General features: G+C 38.6%; 2 protein-coding genes across 4 annotated transcripts in view; one reads left to right on the forward strand and one right to left on the reverse strand.

The window, feature by feature from the left end:
* Positions 1-4,469, forward strand: part of vrk2 (VRK serine/threonine kinase 2) — an 18,726-nt gene extending 14,257 nt beyond the window's left edge. For 2 of the 3 annotated variants that reach the window (XM_079841986.1, XM_079841987.1), the window contains 3 exons: positions 2,019-2,162; positions 3,540-3,701; positions 3,910-4,469. In XM_079841986.1, the coding sequence (XP_079698112.1) occupies positions 2,019-2,162; positions 3,540-3,701; positions 3,910-4,305 (702 nt within the window). In that variant the 3' untranslated portion in view covers positions 4,306-4,469. Of the gene's footprint in view, positions 1-2,018; positions 2,163-3,539; positions 3,702-3,849 lie in introns of all 3 variants that reach the window. The other variant, XM_079841988.1, reaches the window with a different exon arrangement.
* fancl (FA complementation group L) lies at positions 3,806-25,755 on the reverse strand. The gene is made up of 14 exons (XM_079841989.1): positions 25,468-25,755; positions 25,279-25,337; positions 24,808-24,868; positions 24,433-24,489; positions 24,166-24,263; positions 20,367-20,463; positions 15,811-15,879; positions 9,018-9,168; positions 8,798-8,881; positions 7,192-7,237; positions 6,773-6,854; positions 4,741-4,857; positions 4,498-4,569; positions 3,806-4,368 (listed from the first exon to the last, which is right to left on the reverse strand). Exons 1-14 carry the CDS (start codon positions 25,552-25,554, stop codon positions 4,333-4,335), a joined length of 1,116 nt encoding a protein of 371 aa, XP_079698115.1. The 5' UTR covers positions 25,555-25,755; the 3' UTR covers positions 3,806-4,332.

Consider the following 25,755-nt stretch of genomic DNA (forward strand, 5'->3'; position numbering starts at 1 on the left):
TCATCTCCGCGTGTATGTCTATGGCCGTGTGATTCCGCATGTATGTCTATGCCGTGTGATTCCGCGTGAATGTAAATGGTTTATAAACATACTAAATTATGTTTTTTTGAAAATGTAAAAATGCAGAATGTTTCTTGTGATGGGTAGGTTTAGGGCCAGGGGCAGTGTGTGTGTGTGTGATGGGTAGGTTTAGGGGTAGGGGCAGTGTAGGGTTGATAAACACGCTAAAAAGCGATTATGCGTCTTGATAGCATGCCAAAATGCCATACGAATTGGCGTGTCATACATACGACATTTCATGAGATCAGTCTGGTTAAAGGGTTAGTTCACCCAAAAATGAAAATTCTGTCATTAATTACTTACCCTCATGTCGTTCGACACCCTTAAGACCTTTGTTCATCTTTGGAACACAAATTACGATATTTTTGTTGAAATCCGATGGCTCAGAAAGGCCTCCATTGGCAATCTGCACTCACAAGACCCATATACGGTACTAAAGACGTCGTTACAAAGTCCATCTCATTACAGTGGTTCTACAATCATTTTATGAAGCGACGAGAATAGTTTTTGTGCGCAAAAAAAATAACGACTTTATTCAACAGGTGCTTGTATTCCGTCTAGGCCTGCGTCGTGGTGCTTCGTGGGTTCACGTCTGAGGCCTAGACGGAAGACAAGCACCTGTTGAATAAAGTCGTTATTTTTTTTGCGCACAAAAACTATTCTTGTAACTTCATAAAATTATTGTAGAACCACTGTAGTGAGATGGACTTTGTAACGACGTCTTTAGTACCTTTTAAGGGTCTTGAGAGTGCAAATTACATTGCTGCCAATGGAGGCCTTTCTGAGCCATCGGATTTCAACAAAAATATCTTAATTTGTGTTCCGAAGATGAACAAAGGTCTTACAGGTGTCGAACGACATGAGGGTAAGTAATTAATGACAGAATTTTCATTTTTGGGTGAACTAACCCTTTAACTAAAATAGTGTATATAAATATATAAATTAAATGGGCTATATCTATTTCAAGGCCTATAAAACCTATTTTTGTCAAACCATAATTTAAAGTTTCTTGTTTGTCTCTAGTAAAAAGTTACATGTATTGCACTTATATAAATGTGATGGTTTTCAATTTATCTTAACCGTGCTTCCTTAAATGAAAAAATTCTGCAATTGAAGTTTCAGCGGTGTCATTCATTGTTTTGTTGTTTTTTTTTACTTTTTCTTTGTTTCCGACTTGAATATGTAACTTCCTGACCCAGATGTAGGAGCTTCACTAGTGCACTTGACTAGTGCTGTGTTTCCCTGAGATGCATTAGGTCATGGTTCTGTTGAGGAAGAATACAGGACAATGTTTCTAAAACTAGATTGGGACTGCCAGTTCAAAGTTTAGAGGATTTGACTGTTTTTTCAGTGAGCACATGTGTGTTCCTAAATGTGTCTATGTGCAGGTAATGGTTTCACTATCAATGTACTTTAATGTTTTACATGTATGGAGAGTTCTTACAAAGCAGTGTACAGAGTATTTTTCCTCTGACCTTGACCACCCTACCTTTAGCACAGATGGAAAGCATCAGTGTCAACAGCAAGGGCATTAAGATTTGAATCCCCTTTTCTTTGTAGTTATATTTTTCTCTGTGGTTCTGTTCATCTCCTTCTAGACGATGTAGCTTCAGTTCCTTTGAATAAAAGCTAAAACAACATCATCAATGTCCCCCTCGTGTCTCAGCTCTCCTGAAACCACGTCAGGCAGCGTGAGGCCAGCAGCTCCTTGTGTCACTCCGACACTCCTGGAGTTTATTTTGCCTACAGTTGACCTCGCTGGTGATCTGTGGCCAAATTTAGTTTGGACAGTTGCCACCTTAGGGAGAGCAGTAGATGCCATTAATCAGGGCAGGTCCTCTCCTCTCAGGATCCAGGTCAGGGAGGGAACTTTTAGTGCTCTCTTTCACTCTCTCGTGAATGCTCAGAGACAAAAGCAAGTAAATTCCTGTCATCTAATTTAACTTAACCTCCCACAGGCTGCAAGCCAACCCAAGACTACTGACAAAAAAACAGCCAGATCAAAGCCTGTGGTGACAGTAGAGGAAGATGATGAGGAAGAGTTGGGTGGGTCCACACCAAACAAAGTCTGGAGCAAGACCAAACGAGAGACACACAAGCAGGTATAGTTAAAAAAACAGCGGAGTTATGGTTCTTGTTGGCTAGATGATTTTTTAAATGTTTGGTCAGTTTTGTTTTTACTGAAAAATATATTTTACTATAAATTTGATTACATTATTTTACGTTTAAATATTATTTTTGACAAAAAAATAAGGCCAACATTACTGTTTAAAAGCTAAATTACAAATTAAAACGTATCTAAAAGATCAAGTTACAAAAATAAAATAAGATAGATACTGGAAGATATTTTTGTTTAGGTTTATACATTGTTAGTAGATTGTGTAAATTTGTATATTTTGTAAAAGTTTTTCGGTAATATTTTAAAAATCTGATTTAAAGTCAATTATTTAATTCTCACACTATGAATGGGCATTTACAGTCAAACCAAAAATTATTCAGACACTAGATATAATTTTTTACTAGTGGGTGCAGGACACTATAGTTCATTTATGTAAGTGAGGATAGCAAAATAAAGTAAACCGTGACATAGTATACTCAAAAATTCTTCATACAGTGGACTACCGGTAAAATTTATACTAATTTGGGAACAAAATTAGTCAGACACTTTGAACTGAGCATGTTTTGCTTAAGGTTTTTTTTATTTCTAATGCGACCTTTTACACCACAGACTGAACAAAATTAAGCATTGCTTGGTAATTGGTGGACCTAAATTGGTATTATCTAATTGTGTACTTAATATTAACAGCTGAAAGCTGATTGGTTGATTGTAATCCATTGCATACCTTTCTATTATCAAGATGAATTTGTTCTGACACAGTTTAACTCTTAAGTTCTTGTAATTTTTTTTAACCATTTTCTAAAATATAGCGAATAAACTGATAATGTGAGAAAATGTTGAAGGTGTCTGGATACATTTTGGTTTGACGGTATACATGAAAATACTGTTCAAAGGTTTGGGGTTAGTAATATATATTTTTTGAATGTCTTTGAAAGCAGTCCCTTATGCTCACCAAAGCTGAATGTATCGAAAACGTAATTATTTCTAAATTTTATTATTATTTAAAATAACTGTTTGAATATATATTTAAATATATTTTAAAATGTACTTTATTCCTGTGATGGCAAAGCTGAATTTTCAGCGTCTTTACTCCATGTCACATGGTCTCTCGTCATAATCATTGAACATTCAAAAGAACATAATTTATTTGAAATAATTACATTTTGTAACATAAATGTCATTACCGTCACTTTACTGACCCCAAGCTTTTGAACGGTAGTATAGTTGCCATTATATAGTAGGATGAGGGTCTCTCACAAAGGGTTCATCATATTTGGAAGTCATTTGTATATAGAATAAAGTGTTATCATGCAGTTGTTTAATGCACTCCCATTGAAATGAACTGGCGTCATCTTTACAGAGAGCAAACAAAGCTGACATGACTGCTAAAAGAAGTATTAGGCAAAGGTCGATGATGCCCAAAGAAAGTGATGAGGACCTCAGTGATGAAGATGAGCCCCTCCCTCCACGAGTTCATCCTAGAACAAGAGCAGGAGCACGACAGAGAACGGGACACGAAAAAGTAAAACCAACAGCAGAGCACAGTGACAAATAGACCACAGTCAATCATTCACTTATTCACATTGATCAATGTTTTAAAAGCATCAAGTCATAGGAAATACAAATATGCTTTGCAATGTTTATTGTTTGATACAAATGTGTATTAACAGATCCCAATATCAGCCCAGTTCTTATAATGTGAAAAGATTACATTTGCTCCAACAACACAGGAAAAGAGGAACGCGGATGTTAATGAGGGCAAGACCTGGATGACCATGAGGGGAAAACAAAACCGTCACTATAAGAACCAGGAAAAACATACTCAAACACGAAATGAGGACTATGCAGTACCGAACAGTGAAGTCAACTACTGGAGGAACTACACCAGGAAACACAGCCGGAATCAAAACCAATGGGAGGAATCTGATGATGATGGAGACAACTGGGGAAGTGATGTCTGTGGATTGGAAGATGAATGGACTCGCAACCATTACAGAGATGGCTTTGGAAAATCCAAAAATCAGGGTAAATGGCACATTAAAAGAATGTTGATCTTCCTTCTTGTCACGTTGTTGACTGTTGTTGGTTGTTGGTATTATCCTTACTGGAGCCGTAACGCCACATGAGCACTGCTCTGAATGAACAGACTGTTGTTAAGCGTTTCCTGTGACCATTTTCACAGTGATGGGCTGAAAGAATATGTATGAATTTATGTATAAATCAGCATGAATTGTTTTTTTGGCACTAGAAACGTAATATTTTAATTGAAATAAAGTTATTTTATTTGCTATATTTGTGTGATAGTGTTGAAATATTACCTTGCTGCAGTAAGGACATTCACCAAACACAATATTAAAGCTTTGGCGACTGGTGGGCAGACCTCTCAGCCACTGTGAAGACAAATAAATCAATACAATATTTAAATATCATATAAACACTAACAAATTATACATTTTTAGGAAACTGTTTATTGGTTTTTGCATGGTTTTGTGTTTGTTCTGTTTGAAATACTGTTAAACTGCGTTTTTTTTGTATGGTTCACTAAATCTTAAAGCGCTTACCTCATAAAGACACACTTGATGGAAAGGCTGGCCGCAGCGCGGGTCATTGCAGACCTGATCTGGAATGTCTGACTCGAGTCGATAAGAGTAGCAGATGCCACATTCAACACTGAAACTCTTGAGTACACAACCACAAAATGAGATGAGATTTCACATGTCGTACAATTCAAGCTGTCAGTTAAGTGAAAAAATTAAGTCTTAGTGCTCCCAGCAATGCCATTTTTGCCAATATTTTGCCATGTGTTGTTTTAAACCTGCAGCATTTTCTATTTTTCCTTTTCTATCTATCTATCTATCTATCTATCTATCTATCTATCTATCTATCTATCTATCTATCTATCTATCTATCTATCTATCTATCTATCTATCTATCTATCTATCTATCTATCTATCTATCTATCTATCTATCTATCTATCTATCTATCTATCTATCTATCTATCTATCTATCTATCTATCTATCTATCTATCTATCTATCTAATAAAATGAAACTGAAAATATAAAAATGAAAGATAATTCAAAATATTAACAAATACTATAATAGTATATAGAGCCAGTGAGCTGTACACTTGATTTCTTCACTAAAGTTGAATCGTCAACTTATTGATACTGTGACCGGTGAGCCACGGTCATTGAGCTGATCTTGTGAATTTGTGATTGAATCATTTAGACTGGTTTTGTGAATTGGATCAACCGATTCAAAAACATTTATTTTTCATGAATCAGCACTACTTTTCTCATAAATGCACCAAAAGTAATTAAAGCTGCAGTCCGCGGTTAATAAACAGAACTGCATGCGTCTTGTGGAAGAACATTGCAGCCGGAGCTACTTCTCTCTGTTTATATCTATGGCGAGTCACGCAGGGACTGTGTTCCTCCGCAGCGGTTCCTACCAGTCTGGTCTGAAATAGTCCCAATATAAACACTTATAAGTGTACCATAATGATTCAGGGTAAGACAAAAACACGGTTTGGAAAATGGATTCATGTTGTACATTCTCATTATATAATTTTTGTAAATCTTGAACACAAAAAAGTTACGGACAGCAGCTTTAAGTTACTGACTTTAGAAAACATGTATACTTAATATATTGCAAAAGTCTTATGAACCCCTTTTTATTATTTAATTTATAACATTTTTGTCCATTCCAGCACTCTGACCAGCACTGTACAATTATCAAAATGTCTCCAGCTGTGCTCCACTTAAGTAATCCAGAAAGTCATACAGGTTTGGAATCACATAAAGGTGAGTAAACAATGACAGAATTGTTATTTTCAGTTACCGATTATAGGAAAGACTAATTATGGAAAAGCATCACTTCTCATATTTTGTATCCCTGAGTCTGATCTGAAATTCTGCATCTGAAATTCACTCTGCCTGCTGGTGCACGGCGGCTCATATTTGTTCCCACAGGGTGAGGAGACTCAGGTGGACTCATCAACCCTATATGTGCTTGACCCCCACTTCACACAATCCTCCTGCTTAGCAAGACGCCTCAGCCAGGCTAGAGAATCTTTACACTTCCCCCATTCCCGTGCTTCTGCTCTCTTCTCCTCCACTGTTCGTGTTTGCATAGTACTGTTCAGATAATTAGATGTTTTTTTCTCTCTAAGCAATCCATTAAAAAGATGGAAGATAAAAATTTCAACATCTGGTCAAGTAAACTTTTCTCGCTTCAGAATGTTAATGATGGTCAAGCATTAATCTGCGGTACAGACTGTGAATAAACACTGCGGCCTTTCAACCTGCGAGCTGAAAGAGAGAAAGCATAAAAAATGCACGCAGGAAAAAAGATAAATGGCGGAGCTATGATTAAACAGCTCTTGATAGTGCCGAAGATTCTGCCACCTTTGTTATTGTAATGATCTTATCTGTAAACAACCCAATTAAAGGAAATCCGTACCCACCTCTCCCGATGATAAAAACAAAGAGAAAAGGAGGTGGGAAAAAAAGAACACTGCAAGCTTCAAATGTGATGGTGCTGTGGAACTAATTGTAAGTGGCAGTGTATGAGACGAAAATATGCAACGTACAGATTTTTCGTGGGTGGTAGGCGATGGAAATTCTATCTCCAACACATCCTTCATATTCTGTAGGACACTGCAGTCAGGGTTCCTATGAGGAGAGGAGGAAATCAGACCTTTATGCACTAATTAAACACATACAGTCAAGTCATGATGGTATAATGAATACAGTTCAGTGATTACTGCCCAAAAAATCCAGGATATCACTGAGAATCAACGTCCTGGGCCAAAACATTCTCACCATGTGGTTTCTGATTCATTTTACACTGTAATACAGACATCAACTGAAAACTGTCTGCGGCATGTACATGAAATAGCAAATTTGCATTGACATATGCAACATCCACTTTGATTTCTCATTAATCATTTTCAACATCCATGGGGGGAAAAAATGAATTGGAACAGAAGTTAATAATCAGTTTGCTTACCATAAATGCATATTGGCATTCAATTTATTCCGTAAAGGAGTGACAACTGAAAGACACAAGCAAGAGTTCAAATTATTGACAGAATTGTGGTAACAAATGGCAAAAGTATAGGTGCTTCAGTATCAAGTTGATTTAAATGATATATATATATAACAATGTCTTTATACAATTTTAGTATTATAGAAGTAATTTAATTCCCACAAATATTATTTACGATTTAATTGTTTGAGCTCACCCAGGCTGCATTTATTTGATGAAAAATACAGCAAAAACAGTAATATTGTAAAATATTATTTTAATTTAAAATGACTATTTTCAATTTGAATATATTTTTAAACTATAGTTTATTCCAGGGATGGCAAAGCTGAATTTTCATTAGCCATTACAGTCTTCAGTGTCGCACAATCCTTTAGAATCATGATATATTTTTTTCAGAATTCTTTGAAAAGAAAGTAAAAAAAAAAACAGCATTAAAAAAAAAAAAAAAAAGTCTTTACTGTAACTTTCGATCAATTTAAAATGATCCTTGCCTAATGAGTAAGAAAGTATGAAATGCTGAAAAAAAAATTTTTTTTTTGTATGTGGATGACCCTATAGTTAATACAGTAAGCCGTTATCTGTTCTGTCACATCTTCAATTATTCATTGTAAAAACCTACACACTTATTTATGTTTTTGTAATAGCAATACACACTGGACTTCATAATGTTTGCAAAGCACTGGGGGACAAAAATGCCATCAACATAAATCATATCAATCAATCTGCATGGCAAAAACAAGCCTGAGGGAGTGTTGTATATGAAGGCAAGAACTGCGCTCACCCCCCTAATGTAGCCGAGCAGTTTCAATTAACTCTACCTCATCTCTCATTCAGCGTTCCTCACCTGATCGCAGAGCGCTGACAGACAATGCACGGCCGCGTCATTTCTTACCTCTAATCTCTATTCTCTAGTAGAAATGCCACAGCAGCGCGGGCGAAAGAACAGGACATTTCCTACTGTGACAAACAGTCTGACAGAAAGGGAAATATTCAAATAATTCAAATAAAACGCGCTCATCATGGCTGTTCCACCCGAGAGATCAATCTGGGAGGGACGTGATAGCCGCACTCTCTGTTTGTCATTTGTAAATGCAAAAAGCAATATTTCTGTCTGACCCCGCGCTCGGAGGGTCTGCGACTGCCACCGTCTTGACTATTGAAGTGTGGATTTAATATCAATGAATAACATTGCTAGGCAACCGACAATGTGTTCTGTGTGCCATTGTCAGCAAAGCATGACCTTGGATTTAAGGAAACAATCACGGCGGCTTAAATAGTGCAAACTGACCTCCATTCCAGCACCATCTCACTCGAAATCTAAAAGCACATTGCGCCGCAAACATATTGCGGGCTGTCAGCTCGGCCGCTCCAGCTGTAGCGGTCCTGTCTAAATGCAGTAAAGCATTTACAGCATGTGCACTTATGTACGGAGGTAATTGAAAAACAAGAACACGAGAGGGAGGCACGAGTTCCTCACATCCGAGCTGCCTCTCACATGCAGGAAACCGTAATAAAAGCTGTATGGAGATAAACAGAGAGATTTGCAGATATGAAAAATCATGCCTACCGTGCTCAGCCCCGAGCAAACAGCACTCCGGCAGCATTTTGGGGTGTCTAGGGTCAATTTGTACCTTTATTGAGACATTGTTTCCTGGGGAAGAACAGCGATATGGCAGCTTAATATCACAGGAAATCATTGTTGATGGGCATAGTTGGATGGATGGCGGGGAAATGTGGTGATCTGCAAATTATGAGATTTAAATGTTGTAATATGAATGTAATATCACCGATGGCGATCCTTCTCATGGAGTCTGCTTTTGCGGGTTTTTCTGGCTCCAACACCCACGTCTGCTCATCTATCTCATCCAGCACCGACCAGAACTCAGACAGAGCCTCAACATTTATCAGGAACTGACTGTGGACACTGGCCAAGGTGCTCTGGGTGTAGAAGAAAGGGCAATCAATTAGTCTCAAATGTCAAAAATGTTGTTGGTAATTTGACTCATGGCCATTTAAAGGGGCAGAAAATTCTGTCATTGTGGATTCTTTTTTTAGTTTGTTTAGGCTTTGCAAGCATACCGTTAAGTTGTGGTCACAATAGCAAAATGTTGGTGAAAATTCACCGGCAAAAAAGGTCCATTGTCTAAGGCGACATATAAAGCACAACTCGCACAAAAGTCACTTTCAAACCAAGAAGCTTTCTGTTGGTTAATGTGTATATAAAATTTGTGTCTGGAAATCTTTCGCCTTCATGCGACATTCCAGATCATGTGGATTTTTCAATTGAAATGACTGGCGAAATTCGCCAAACAACTGTAAATTTAACTGCACCTTTATTCAATTAATCTGCTTGCTAAATCTAACCTATGCAAATGTTCAAAAGATTCGTCAATACACTTTTATTTATACATATTAAATGTTTTTGTTTGATCAGGCATTATGGCAAAATGGCTAGTCACTGAGGTCCTAAGCGGACTTAACCAAACTGTTAACCAGTTAACCAAAATTGCAACCAAACTTGATAGCCAATGATGAATTTTCATTGTATGGGAAAGAGCAGGTCTGAAATTTTGCTCTACAGGAAACAAAATTGCGACATGAGGGTGGGTAGATGACAGAGTTTCCAGTTTAAAGCTGCAATGAAACAGAAGTAGTGACACATTTTTTCTTTAGTATTGTAAAAAATAATAATAATGTAGGTCAGGGTTGGATCTGAATGCGAGCTTGCTATCAATGTTTGAGCAGACTAAATGATTGGAGAAGTCCTGCATACATCACCAGAGTTTTGATTGGAAAATAGAAGAAACAGGCATGGATTAATTGTTAATAATACGATCAATAACATGAATTTAGAAAATAAATGAAAAAACATGCATTCAGAAAATAGATAATAGATTTAGATTCATGCCAACTTTAAAGCAAATGATCTAAAGTAGGTGTAAAATGATTGTATTGACCACATTTAGACGTGCATGTTTTATTTACAGTAAAAGCCGCTCGGTTAAAACATATCAGTTTGAATGGACATGGTGCCTCTCAGTCAGCGGTTGTACTCTCAGAAGTGCCTATATGCTAGAAATAGTATCCTTTTAAATTCTCATGCAACTCTTGATATGCAGGAACAACATTGTTTTTTTTCCAGACATTGGCTGGGCTGTCTTTAATAACTCCTGAACACTTCTGCATATGGGAGATGTTGATACTGTCCACATGTCTGGTTTCATATCACTGCTTTATACAAACTCTTCAGCCCTCTGCCATCAACACTCGGGGAGGAAAAGGAAAAAAAGAAACATTCCCACTGAAGTCTTGCCAAGTCTTCATCAACTACCTGTCAACAAACCATTGATTAAAGCACCAACCAAGAACAAATCAAATATAAAAAGTGACTGAACAGGAAAAGACCAAAACTCATACATCAGCAAACAAGAGAAATTCAGCAATTGCGTTTGATCACTGAGAACCACAGAGGACCCATCTACGGTTCAGCATAACGGCTTCCTCTAATTCTAACATATACAAACACAGTAGGCCTCTGTTTCCTTTGGAGCTGTCCAGTGGTGAGGCAGAGCTAATGGTTTGAGTATGGCCGCTCATAAATCACATCTGATGATTGACAGCTGATGGAGTTTGGCCTCGTTTCACTCCACGCTGTCAGAGTGAGGGCGTACAGGTCGCCCACGCCGCTCTGACCTCAGACCCACACTCCTCGCTTTCCACCCAGCTGCCAATTCAATGTCTTTAATCTCAGCCCAGAATTAGAACGCTTTAGTCTGGACACCAGATCCTCTCTGCTCAAATCCACCACCAGCGCTTTATTTTTGGTGCTGTTTAAGATGAATAGGCTTATTAATGGCTCGTTTCCCCGAGCGGTACGGTTCAGTACAGTTCAGTACGCTATTATAAAGTACGCAATTTTTGCCGTTTCCATTGTCAGAAGTTGTGAATGGTATCCTAATTCTGAACCGTCCAGTACCACTTTTTTGGCACCATTCTGTTGGGGTACCTAGCTCAGTAGTCCGCTACTAAAGGGTGGAGCTAGACTCACTGCAGGATGTTGATTGGTTGACAGAGAATCGTCATTTGCGCATGCTTTTTTGGGATGTAAGGGCTAATGTACACATGACCTTTCCATCGTGACTACGTAATGCGTGAAGTCGTGGTCGCGCATCACAGAGCTAGTTCAAGACAAGCATTTGTGGTTAAAAAGTATAGAATTATTTTATGATTTTTTTAGAAAATGACTGTTTCGCTAGATAAGACCATTATTCCTCGGCTGGGATCGTGTAGAGCCCTTTGAAGCTGGACTGAAACTGCAATTTGGACCTTCAACCCCTTGGTCCCTGTTGAAGTCCACTATATGGAGAAAAATCGTGAAATGTTTTCCTCAAAAACCTTAATTTCTTTTTGACTAAAGAAAGAAAGACATGAATATTTTGGATGACATGGGGGTGAGGAAATTATGAGGAAATTTTAATTCTGGAGTGAACTGATCCTTTAATGTTTCACTGTCTGTTCTTGACCACGGTTTTTGAGTCAACCGAGTCAGTCATCGTTACAGTATATATATACACTCACCTAAAGGATTACTAGGAACACCATACTAATACTGTGTTTGACCCCCTTTCGCCTTCAGAATTGCCTTAATTCTACGTGGCATTGATTCAACAAGGTGCAGAAAGCATTCTTTAGAAATGTTGGCCCATATTGATAGGATAGCATCTTGCAGTTGATGGAGATTTGTGGGATGCACATCCAGGGCATGTGCATCCCACAAAGATGCTCTATTGGGTTGAGATCTGGTGACTGTGGGGGCCATTTTAGTACAGTGAATTCATTGTCATGTTCAAGAAACCAATTTGAAATTATTCGAGCTTTGTGACATGGTGCATTATCTTGCTGGAAGAAGCCATCAGAGGATGGGTACATGGTGGTCATAAAGGGATGGACATGGTCAGAAACAATGCTCAGGTAGGCCGTGGCATTTAAACAATGCCCAATTGGCACTAAGGGGCCTAAAGTGTGCCAAGAAAACATCCCCCACACCATTACACCACCACCACCAGTCTGCACAGTGGTAACAAGGCATGATGGATCCATGTTCTCATTCTGTTTACGCCAAATTCTGACTCTACCATCTGAATGTCTCAACAGAAATCGAGACTCATCAGACCAGGCAACATTTTTCCAGCCTTCAACTGTCCAATTTTGGTGAGCTTGTGCAAATTTTAGCCTCTTTTTCCTATTTGTAGTGGAGATGAGTGGTACCCGGTGGGGTCTTCTGCTGTTGTAGCCCATCCGCCTCAAGGTTGTGCGTGTTGTGGCTTCACAACTGCTTAGCTGCATACCTCGTTTGTAACGAGTGGTTATTTCAGTCAAAGTTGCTCTTCTATCAGCTTGAATCAGTCGGCCCATTCTCCTCTGACCTCTAGCATCAACAAGGCATTTTCGCCCACAGGACTGCCGCATACTGGATGTTTTTCCCTTTTCACACCATTCTTTGTAAACCCTAGAAAAGGTTGTGCATGAAAATCCCAGTAACTGAGCAGATTGTGAAATGCCCGTCTGGCACCAACAACCATGCCTCACTCAAAATTGCTTAAATCACCTTTCTTTCTCATTCTGACACTCTGTTTGGAGTTCAGGAGATTGTCTTGACCAGGACCACACCCCTAAATGCATTGAAGCAACTGCCATGTGATTGGTAGATTAGATAATTGCATTAATGAGAAATTGAACAGGTGTTCCTAATAATTCTTTAGATGAGTGTATATATATATATATATATATATATATATATATCACACACACACATTTATTGATTTGCTTTAATGTATATTTAAATAAATATTTTTCTCATCCTATATATTTCCAGATGGGGGGTCTCTCACAAAGATGGCTTCATTATATTTGGAGGTCATAAGCATAAGAAAGTTTGAAAACTCTTGTTGTAGTCAGCTGCTTTGGCTAAAGTCACCAAAAGCTGCAGCCTAATGTTAAGATAATGTAAACATTCTAAAAGTTCTGATTAACCTGCATCACTCCGAAAAATTAAGATTAGATCTAAAAAAAATACATCAGCAAGTCCATATATATATGCACACAGACAGTGTATTATTAGTCATCTGTGTACTTTTGTGGTGATCCGAGAGAAAACTAGATTGATTTCAGATTGAGATGTTAAATCACATTTGTCAACAGTAATTTTGAATCATTGTAATACCTCAACCACATAATACAGCCAATCTCAGCTGATTTAAGAGGGAGAGGACTGGCTGCATTTAGAGGATGAGATCTCATGTGTTTTTCTTTTGTCACATAATTTGTGTGTGCTGACGTTGATTATGTGCCTGATTCTCTGATACATTTCCATACATGTTAAATTGAAAAGCACAGAGGCAGAGCTGAATGGAACACCCAGAGCTGGTAATTGAACATAAAACAAATCAAATGACTTCTGTTTTTTAGAGAGTAGCACTAATGCAAGGGATATGCAGACAGCCAATTCAGAAGAACAGCATAGTAATCTCGATTGGTTTTGGAAATCTTTGTTAAGGCAAGGACATAATATGTGTGAATGAGCTTTCCTTGACGCCACACAGGACGGGTTTCTCCGGTATAGGAGAGAGAGCATAAAACAAATATGATGGGTCAATGTGCCAATACAGCACACACAATTTAGCATTGCACAGGTGCAAAGACAGCAATTATTTCCCAATTAATGCCGGTTGTGTGATTATAGTTATGCTTTTATTTAAATATATGGTGCATACGAGATGTCCTCATAATTGAATTTCTCTTGGAAATGTGCCCGAAATGTGGAATGGCACAATGGATTCCTCCCCAGTGAGGTGACAGCATGCTTACTGTTCTGTTAACTCTCCCAATTAGGTCCCTCCTCATAATGTTCAATGGTGCATTTTCAGTCATTTAGTGAACAAGTGTCAAGTAAATAAATCAATAATTGCACACAAAAAAGTATGTTTTCATTAATTCTTGTGGTCTATAATTGTGATTGTTAAGGAACCACCACATAAAGAAGCAATGCTGGGATAAACTATTTACATAATACATTAGTGGGACAGTGCTAGTACTACCTGAATATGGTAATAATTCATTATCACTGTATAGGGTTGGATCAATACCCCAATGTTGGCTTCTGGTATCTCAGTATAACTGATAAATGGGTACCTTTGGCAACAAATAAACAGCCTTTAGCGACTCATAAAATAAAACTAGCACTGCCAATACACTCAATAATTAAATTGCAATAATTTACATCTTTAATTTACATCATTTTGTAGTTGACCTTTTAAAGAACAAAACAACTAATAATAATACTTATTAAATGAGCAGAATGTCAATATTGTTAGTTCTTATGAATACAGTATCTTATAAAAAGCTTAATTACATATACATTGTATATGCAGGGAAAAATCAAAAGTGACAGTAAAGGCATTTATAAGATTTATTTAAAAATTACTGTTAAAGCAGTTATTTTAATCAGTAAATTTCACAATTACATTTTATACTTTATTTTTGATTAGATAAATACTGTGTTGTGAGCAAATAAGGCTTTTTTCCCAAAAGCATTAAAAGATCTCACTGACCCCAAACTTTTGAATGGCATTGTATTTACTTTTTGAAATAGGTTGAGGGGTTGTAATTCATGCAGTGAGCATTGTTTCTCTTTGTGCACTCCGGGAGTCGGGCCGGGTGGCTGGTTGAGTGTAAATCCCACTGAGACACACCTGCACCGCTGTGTCCACCACCCAACAAAGAGAACACCCTGCCAAATCTCCTGATCCATTTTATACATTACTCACAAACTCACTGACTCTCTCACAAACACAGACACAGTCAGTTCAGTCAGGTAATCATTACTCATTCAAATGTACGTGAGAGGCAGGCAGACAGGCCTTTCTCTTCCCTGAACAGAGGAGATGCATCAAGACATCAGCAGCGCAGCAGGGCTTCAGCCGACAGAAGGCTGCTGTGTGCTGAGCTGGTCTTCTCTGTCAGAGAGCCATGTTCCACTGCCATCCCTCACCCAACACAACGCACAACCCTCCCAAACTCACACCACTGCTGTGCAATATGCCAAGTCGCTTTCATCCACCTCAAAGTAATTGGAGCAAACGTATGACTGAAGAGGAGCCTGTTTTTCAGGGGAGGAGGCGAAAACAGAGGACGATGATAAAAAGAAAACGACAGTGAAAAATGGGTCTCCGTTCTCGCTTTTAATTGTTATACGTACGAGGAAACTCGTCGAGACTCATTAGAGTCCGCTAACATATGTAGCTTTCCAGATCGCCGTCCTGCCGGTTTATTTGGCACAGTTTGAACCTTTGTGAGTGGAGTTATTGTTTTTTTTATGGAAGCAACATCAAAGCGGCGGCGGAACAGAACACCTTTCGTCAACAAAAACACACCTTTAAATGCCAAAAAAACTGGTTCATTAAAAATATTGTACTTTAATTGCTATTAAAAAAGGACAATTTTGGTAATGTGATAAAAAAGCCAAATCACCTTTTCAGTAACATTTTTTTCTGTTCAAAAAGTTTTTAAATAACTATGTACCTGAGAGGTCCACGTGATGACCAATGGAACAGGAAGATCTGCAGAAAAATCTGGGGCCTCAGTTGGATACTGAATAGAGAGTAAAAAAAGAGAGGGTAATAATCATGGTTTAAAACAGTATACATGGTAAGAAAGTAGTAATTTTAAACATTTAAAATGTTAATGCAAGTCTGGTATGGTATATATATAATATATAATAATAATTAACTTAATAAAAGAGATCATACAAAATGCGTTGATTATGTGCCTGATTCTCTGATACATTTCCATACATGTTAAATTGAAAAGCACAGAGGCAGAGCTGAATGGAACATCCAGAGCTGGTAATTGAACATAACAAAACAAATCAAATGACTTCTGTTTTTTAGACTTCCACAAAAATATTTAACAGCAGCACAATTGTTATTAACATTGATAATAAGACATGTTTCTTGAGCACCAAATCAGCATATTTGAATAAAGACTAATATACTATAATGCCAGAAGTTTTGGGACTCCTGCCTTTACATGCACATGAAATTTAATGACATCCCATTCTTAATCCGTAGGGTTTAATACGGAGTTGGCCTACCCTTTGCAGCTATAACAGCTTCAACTCTTCTGGGAAGGCTTTCCACAAGGTTTAGGAGTGTGTTTATAGGAATTTTTGACCATTTTTCTAGAAGCGCATTTGTGAGGTCAGGCACTGATGTTGGACGAGAATGCCGGGCTCGCAGTCTCTTATTGGGGTGAGGTCAGGACTCTGTGCAAGCCAGTCAAGTTCCTCCACACCAAACTCGCTCATCCATGTCTTTATGGACCTTGCTTTGAGCACTGGTGCGCAGTCATGTTGGAACAGGCAGGGGCCATTCCCAAACTGTTCCCAAAAAGTTGGGAGCATGAAATTGTCCAAAATGTCTTGGTATGCTGAAGCGTTAAGAGTTCCTTTCACTGGAACTAAGGGGCCAAGCCCAACCCCTTGAAAACAACCCCACACCATAACCCCCCCTCCACCAAACTTTACATTTGGCACAATGCAGTCAGGCGAGTACCGTTCTCCTTGCAACCGCCAAACCCAGACTCGTCCATCAGATTGCCCGACAGAGAAGCGTGATTCGTCACTCCTGAGAACCCGTCTCCACTGCTCTAGAGTCCAGTGGCAGCGTGCTTTACACCACTGCATCCAACGCTTTGCATTGCACTTTGTGATATAAGGCCTAGATGCAGCTCCTCGGCCATGGAAACCCATTCCATGAAGCTCTGTACACACTGTTCTTGAGCTAATCTGAAGGCCACACAAAGTTTGGAGGTATGTAGCTATTGACTCTGCAGAAAGTTGGCGACTTCAGAGCACTGTGCTTCTCAGCATGCGCTGACCCCACTCTGTGATTTTACGTGGCCTACCACTTCGTGGCTGATTTGCTGTTGTTCCCATTTGACAGTGGAATATTTAGTAGTGAGGAAATTTCACGAATGGACTTATTGCACAACCTATCACGGTCCCACACTTGAATTCACTGAGCTCCTGAGAGCGACCTATTCTTTCACAAATGTTTGTAGAAGCAGTCTGCATGCCTAGGTGTTTTATACACCGGTGGCCATGGAAGTGATTGGAACACCTGAATGATTTGGAGGGGTGTCCCAATACTTTTGGTAATATAGTGTATAGATGACTGAAGATTGGTAATAGCTGCTGGAAATTCTGCTTTGCCATCACTGGAATAAATAAAATTTTTAAATATATTAAAATAAAAAACAAATGTTGTATTGTTGTTTTTACTTTTTTTTACGTTTATTCGACATTAACTAGGTCAATGTACAACGCACTTTTCTGAGAAAAAAAAAAAATTAACAGATAATTAACAGACTAACAAAGCATAGGGTTGCATATGTATTGCTCGGGCTTTCCTGTCCTCTTCAGAGGGATTAAAAACACAAATTAAAGTCTCAAGACAAGGAGGATGATATAAAATAAATACAGCAGTTACAGTAACTGTAGTGTATGCTATATATTGAATGATAGTGTATATTATATACAATATTAATAGAAAAATAGAAAATAATATAATTATAATTCAAATAATATTACTAATTAATAATTTATTGATAAATAAATAATTATTTATAATTTATACATTTGTAAATTAATACATTAATATAAATTATTTTAGATTTAAACACAGCATATCCACTCTCCATGCTGAAACACTAGGACAACTTTCCACACCTGAAGGCCTAACTTACTCAACCTTTTTAAGCTTAAAATTCTCTTACATACATTTCCACACTACAACCAATAATCCAACTATGAGTATGACCCCACAACCCACATTTACACCAGCAGCAGAGATGCCTTTACTGGCTCCTGTTGAGTAAGCTGCCGCTGGGTGACGGAGGGCCTTGTGAGAGGTGCCCGGCTCTGGGAGGATGAGCAGATGTGAGGTGGGTAGATCACAGCTATTTTTAGCACCCAGCAGGATGGTGGGCAGGTGGGCACAGGGGGCTTCTCACGCCCTGCTGAATCTCATCAGGACCCCGTGCAGGGTCCGCAAGGAGCCACTGGCATCTATACCATGTCTCCACTCCCAATGCCAAACAGAGCTCACTCACACAGCCAGACTCTCAGACTAAACTACTCACACGCCACAATTTTCTGCTTCTTCTGTGGCCCCTGTAATCACCTTATAAGGATCACTCGTGGTCTTATCTATGCCACCGCATCCCTGCACACTCTCTCGCCTCTCCTTCAGGCCCTGCCACAATCTCATAGCTCCATCTCTCAACATAATCTTAAAGTCACAGCACATTAGTGCCACCCCCTTAAAGTTAGATACTAAAACCAAAGTTCTACTCCTTTTGCAGTCCAGCCGAGACTGATAATCTAGATACTGGAAGCTGTGTGAGCTTATCCTGATACATTTGCATCTATGACCCATAAAAATAGATCTGCAAAATAACATCATAATTTTCTTCGTTTCTTTGTAGACCTTAATGTTGAACTCATTTATGTGGCTCAGTTACATCACATTTACAAACACACACACACGTTGGGTTTTATGGAGACTTTCCATAAACATAATGACTTTTATACTGTACAAACTGCAAATTCTAACCCCTAAACCTACCCATCACAGAAAACTTTCTGCATTTTTACATTTTCAAAAAACATCACTTAGTATGATTTATAAGCGTTTTTTTCTTCATGGGGACCAAAAAATGTCTGCACAAGGACAAGGATTTTGGATATTGCCATCTTTGTGCGGTCCCAAACACACACACACACACACACACACACACACACACACACACACACACACACACACACACACACACACACACACACACACACACACACACACACACACACACATGTCTGGTGCGCTATCCTTCTGGGGACTCACCATAGGCGTAATGGTTTTTATACTGTACAAACCGTATTTTCTATCCCCTTACACTGCCCCTGCCCCTAAACCTAACCCTCACAGGAGACATTCTGCATTTTTACATTTTCATAAAAACTCATTCTGAATGATTTATAAGCTTTTGTGACACGAGTCCCCATGAGTCTGTCTACAGTCAGGTTGAAGTCCCCACCAGGCTAGAAAAACATCTACACACACACACACACACACACACACACACACACACACACGTTCGGGGTCAATAAATTATACTTTTTAGAAAGAAATGACACAATGTATCAAATAAATATCAAATTCAAAATAAATGTTTTCCCTTTGAAATTTTGATTCATCAAATTAATGAAAAACATTGGTTTCCACAAACATTTGTATTAAACATTTGTAAGCATATTTTCTAGTTGTGCTTGGAGTCAATTGTTTTATCTGTGATAACGCAATGAAACAAGCCAAATTGTGCAGACATCATTTTATGCCAGGCTGTCATACAAAGAAATTATGACACATGCAAAAACAAGAGAGAATCAACAAAATATTAATAACTGATTTTTACCTATGAGCTTTTTGTTTTTCCATGCATTTTTTTTGCATAGTAAAATAAAACCTGTAGCTGTAGTTTGCCTTTTTGCTAAATAATCTTGCCAGATAAATACCTTAACCAAGTGTAGTGTTTTGTTCTTCCCTCATATTTAAAAAATATTTTTTTCTCATATTGTGATAATTTAATCGAACATGTAGGGTCATTAAAAACAAATATCCTCTCCGGACATCAATTTTGGCTACTACTGCTAAATTATTGTGTTAAATTGACACAGCTAGTTTTTACAGAGCGCAAATTACACAACCCTTCAAAAAATGACCTGGAAACTTAAAATAAAATGACAAAAACTTAAAAATGACAAAAACAAAAAATAGTTGAGAGAAAATAAGGGATAGACTTCATTTTTAGGTTTCCTTCTTACAGTGCTAATTATACATTTAGGTACGGAGTAATATTAATTAATAAAGGGTTAGGGTTAGGATTAGGGTTTGGTTTAGGGTTAGTTGCATATAATTATGAATAAGTTATTGTTATTATTATAGTAAGTACATGTAATGTGTAACAAGGACACTGCAAAAAAAAGTATTACCAGAATAGGAAATAAAACAGGGCCTTACCTTGGACTTGAGCTTGATTGTAATAGCATGCTGACGACCTGCAGAGTCCTCAGCCTTCATCTTGAGTGTGCGGAACTCTGCATCGATGAAGAGCAGCCTGCCGAGACACCATACATAAGACCACATACAACACACATCAGACAGGTCATGAGTGACCACTTACAGAATATTAGTTGTAAGTAAAAACATAAAAGGGATATGACCATTCTGACCAAATAAACCAAGCCGTTGATTTCCTTTAACTAAAGATGCTACTCAGATGTTCACAATCCTCTCTCCCAGAAAACAGTGCTGAAAATCAACTACAGCGACCAGAGATTTATTGCTAAAATCCCAGCACTTCACGACACGCTTGTATTTCAGCAGCTTATTTACGAGTCGTGTAACACAGCATATCGTGGTTAGTTCATACATGCACACTTTGCTCTGAGTGTTCCCATCGGCAGAATCTGCAGGATCACATATCCACATTCTGTCCCTCAGCACTTAGATCCACATAAAAAACTCTGGGAGAAGAACTTCGACACTTTTCGTTGGCTCACACTCTCTTCTGCAACTACAGCAGAATACACTCACCTAAAGGATTATTAGGAACACCATACTAATACTGTGTTTGACCCCCTTTCGCCTTCAGAACTGCCTTAATTCTACGTTGCATTGATTCAACAAGGTGCTGAAAGCATTCTTTAGAAATGTTGGCCCATATTGATAGGATAGCATCTTGCAGTTGATGGAGATTTTTGGGATGCACATTCAGGGCACGAAGCTCCCGTTCCACCACATCCCAAAGATGCTCTATTGGGTTGAGATCTGGTGACTGTGGGGGCCATTTTAGTACAGTGAACTCATTGTCATGTTCAAGAAACCAATTTGAAATGATTCAAGCTTTGTGACAGGGTGCATTATCCTGCTGGAAGTAGCCATCAGAGGATGGTACATGGTGGTCATAAAGGGATGGACATGGTCAGAAACAATGTTCAGGTAGGCCGTGGCATTTAAACGATGCTCTTCTATCAGCTTGAATCAGTCGGCCCATTCTCCTCTGACCTCTAGCATCAACAAGGCATTTTCGCCCACAGGACTGCCGCATACTGGATGTTTTTCCCTTTTCACACCATTCTTTGTAAACCCTAGAAATGGTTGTGCGTGAAAATCCCAGTAACTGAGCAGATTGTGAAATACTCAGACCGGCCCGTCTGGCACCAACAACCATGCCACGCTCAAAATTGCTTAAATCACCTTTCTTTCCCATTCTGACATTCAGTTTGGAGTTCAGGAGATTTTCTTGACCAGGACCACACCCCTAAATGCATTGAAGCAACTGCCATGTGATTGGTAGATTAGATAATTGCATTAATGAGAAATTGAACAGGTGTTCCTAATAATCCTTTAGGTGAGTGTATACTCACTGTACATTAATACAAAGTGACTGTTTTGCAACTTAAACATCTGTGTGCACGGCCCAACTTTTTATTCAATTTTGAGGGGGATTTTTTTTATTGGCCTGGGAGTGGTCAGGGGGGGGGTCACCTGATCGTTTGCCCAATAAAGCAGGTAATCGGGCAAATAACGGGCTCGGGGGACGGGGCATGGCTTAGGAGCGTCAGCAGGGGTCACGCGCCCACTATAGAGGGTAATCGGGCAGATAACGGGTTCATGGGAAAGGGGGAATCGAGAAAGTGACCGATCCCAGTTTATACGAATGGCTGAGAAGCCTGTCGGAATAATCCGGGACTGGGACGGTGATTCTGCCCCACTGTGGATGAAGGCGGTACTGCCTCTGGGGGACCTCGGACTTCGGGGCGCTCCCGTCTGACCCCTAGCGGGGTCAGGGCCGCTGAAATCGCCCTCAGCGCTTCGGCCAGGCCCCAGAACATTTCGACTGAACGGCGTGCGCCACCTGCGACCCATGTCCGGGGACCCGCACCCCGGTTACCAAACGGACGTTTTTTGGATCTCGGGACTACCTAGAGAAATTAAAGTGAAAAGTAGTGATGCGAATGAGCTATCAACTGAAATATATATTTATATATCCATTTATATGTGGATTACACTAATAACTTTAAACTGGTTTTGATATTAGTTTGTATAATGTACTTGCATATTTTAAAAAGATAATAGTTTGATAGAATTATATTCTACAACTGTTATTGTGACATTGGTGGTTACGTTTGTGAATACTGTCTGCAATTCAGACAGACCTACCTGCAAACACACTTTTATTTCTCTGTTCTACAGTTCAAAGTGATCTTAATGCTCAGTCTATTTCTCTCACAACCCATGAAGCAACAGGACGAATCTTTTGCATCACATTCAATTACATGAGCTTTTGGCACAAAATCACACCAATCATTCATTTCCTCGAAATTGAGATCTCTTTTCAGAGCCGGGACGTCATTCAGCCACTCTGCATTCTACAGGGATCTCCTGCCACAGTATCAGGCCTTGCTGGCGTTCACCTCAGTTGATTGAAACAGCTTGACGGCTCGATGTCTTGCTGGGAGGATTGATGAGAGCATTACATTTGCAACTAGGAAATCAGCTCCCCTCATAAATGGAGAAGGAACATTTGGCATGTTTGCATACAAACAGGCCATAGATGAAAGCATAAAGCCATACAGCAAAAAATTTGGAAGAGTAAGGGGGAAAACATAAACTGTAATACCGCCGAGGCCGCTTTTGCGAAGACTTCTCATCACAACTTTCCAGATATGCAAAAAGCCAGCTGCTGAAAATAGTACAGTTATTCCATTCTCACAGGTGCCACCAGGGATCATGGGTTTTAAGATATAACTGCTGGCTGGAGTGAGATGGTGAGAAGACCAGCCAATAGAAAACCTGCTCAGGTGTCATTATCTTGGCGGGGTGTTAAAAGACCACAGCGAGAGGCCCCGCGCTTCTCTCTCATACATGTGCAAGGTGTGACAACCTCTCACCATGGCTCCCATGCACCAATTGTCTAAAAAAATCTGAACAGTTTCAGATGACGATGTCAGACCAAATGCAATATCTCACAGTAAAATGGGAGCAAAATGGGATCAAAGTCAAAATATTCAACTTTCATTTTCTTATGACCTAACACTTTGCTGCGATACTTCAAATAGCACACTTAGACCGCACTATAAATCAGCCAGAGACTGATGTTTTGTAATTTCCTAAATATCTGACTCTTTTGAACTATTCCGGGGATAAGAGGGGAGAACAGACCTGACCCCATCTATACAGTAATTAACAGTAAATGTGGCTTCTTCAAGGCAACTAAAACTCATTAAAATGACCAGGTTCTGCGGCACTTCCCCCTTCCTAAACCAATCAGGGTCCGCAACTGTGCCGGACTTGAGGCTATTAACAGACACGAATTAAGGATCTTAATTAATCTCAAGTGCATTTACAGATAGCGCTGGTGTATAATACTTCTGACCGCAATTCAGGTCTGAAATGGGCACCTTATTTCCAGCCTAACTTTTCAGCCTACATTTCCCCATTAAACTTGAGAGTGGGTCTCCAATTAGACCAATTTGCATTTGCTAATATCATAATTATATCTTTGGACATTAATAGAAAGTGGAAAATGAGAAGCCTAGTGAAATCACAGCTTGATACATGGCTGACAGACACCACATTAGCCTCTGTTACAAAGCAAGGAATGTGACACGGTGTTTTCACGAAAAGTTGACGACAGAAGAATGCGCCACTCATGTCCTTACAGTAATGTAAAGGATTTGTCCTATATGCGATTATAAGAGAACACAATGGAACGCGAGTCGAGAAAAGCACTAGGCCACTAGAAACAACATACTTATCCCATCCTACGATCTCCATCTCTGTTATCAGCTGGGAATAATACTGAGGTGGTGAGAAGGACTGACATCCTGGTTGGCTCTTCAACGCCACTTCCTGATAATAGACAAGTTCATAATGAGAATCATTTATTCAATCTGCGGGACTCGTGCGCTTATTATGGTAATATGATGCTAAACATTACATCATGTATAACATTTGTCAACATGAATATGGTAATGTTCAACTCCAGGGATAAAACGTGCAATATTTTAGCAATATTTACCAACACTGTTCTGAGTTCCAGGATAAAAGCCATCAGATTAGTCGAATGCTGTAATCTCTGTTCAAAGAAAACGCATACAATTCAAATGTTTGTACACGCAGAATAACAAAACCAGCACCTGTCATTTGACTAATGAGAGTGACCATTAGAGTTAATTTTTAATAATTTTAAATTCATAAGAAAATAATGAACTTTAACTAGTTAGGGTACCGCATACATCTAGGCAGGGTAAATCATAAATCTAATCTTTTCACCCTAGAGGCATATGGAAAATGATTTTTTTTTCTCCCCTCGAAAAACATTATGTGTTAATTAAGACGTATTTCTGGAATGATGAGAAATAGCTGCAAACTATTTGCCTTTGATTTATTGTACCTGCTTCACAATATGTTGATAACCATGAAGTAGACGTTTCATTTGCCAACAACAATGTAATCTGGAAAACAAGACAAGCCAAAGAAAATGAAATAATAATAATACTTACACTTTTGGAATTATGCATGCTAACTACATAACTTAAAATATGTTTCAACTGAAAATAATGCAAAGTTAGTGTTTATATATGATTTAATAATTGCACTGGCTCAGTAATACATGCAAAAAATAACACACAGATAAAATTGAGTGAAAAAGCTCACATTTTTTTATTTATTTAACTGAAGTCAAAGCACTTAATAAAAAAATTGAATATTTTATATTATATGTATTTTTTTTTATTGTATTTTTATTTACATAAAACATATGACCATGTCTTGTATCTGGTCCAATAATCTTTACATTTCTTATATGTTGTTGGTATTCTTGGATATTTTAATAAATAAATATCTCATCAAATAAACATCATACTTTGCCTGTTTCATCTGATGATCAGGAGGTAGAGATATTCTTATCCTGAAGTCTTTTTCCTGTCAAAGATTAAATCATAAGATAAATGTGACACTTGTGACAACCGTTTCAACTACTGTAATACGATTCATAAGTCATAACATATTCACACTGTAAAGACTGTGAACTGAGATGTGAAGCTTTCCTCACCAGCACTGTGATGAACCCGTCATAGACTGTCTTCTCCTTATTAAGCGCAATGATCATAGGGCTTTCTCTCAACAGCAAACAGCTCATGATAAAAATAAATACGTCCAAGGCCAAAATGAATATAAACCGCTAGCTAAACACTTACTTCGACGTCTCGATAGTAAACTAAATAATATAAACAGAGACGAACGGGTTTTGTGCAGGTAACAGTCAAACGCTAGTCAAACGCTGCTGTCAGAAGCTTCTTCCTCTGTTTTGTTGTGATGCAGGCAAAGCGAAAGTAACTTC

Source organism: Gobio gobio, assembly GCF_949357685.1.
Source record: "Gobio gobio genome assembly, chromosome: 18".
In the NCBI taxonomy this organism is placed as follows: domain Eukaryota; kingdom Metazoa; phylum Chordata; class Actinopteri; order Cypriniformes; family Gobionidae; genus Gobio; species Gobio gobio.

Bases quoted from the DNA above. Each gene is read 5' to 3' on its own strand.
- fancl (XM_079841989.1), bottom strand. From the start codon at position 25,554: ATGAGCTGTTTGCTGTTGAGAGAAAGCCCTATGATCATTGCGCTTAAT. The intron at 9,169-15,810 runs GTACATAGTTAT...TTCTACACCCAG, and splicing joins TCATCACGTGGACCTCTCAG to AGCACCTTGGCCAGTGTCCA. The intron at 4,858-6,772 runs GTACGTTGCATA...TGTGTACTCAAG, and splicing joins CTACCACCCACGAAAAATCT to AGTTTCAGTGTTGAATGTGG.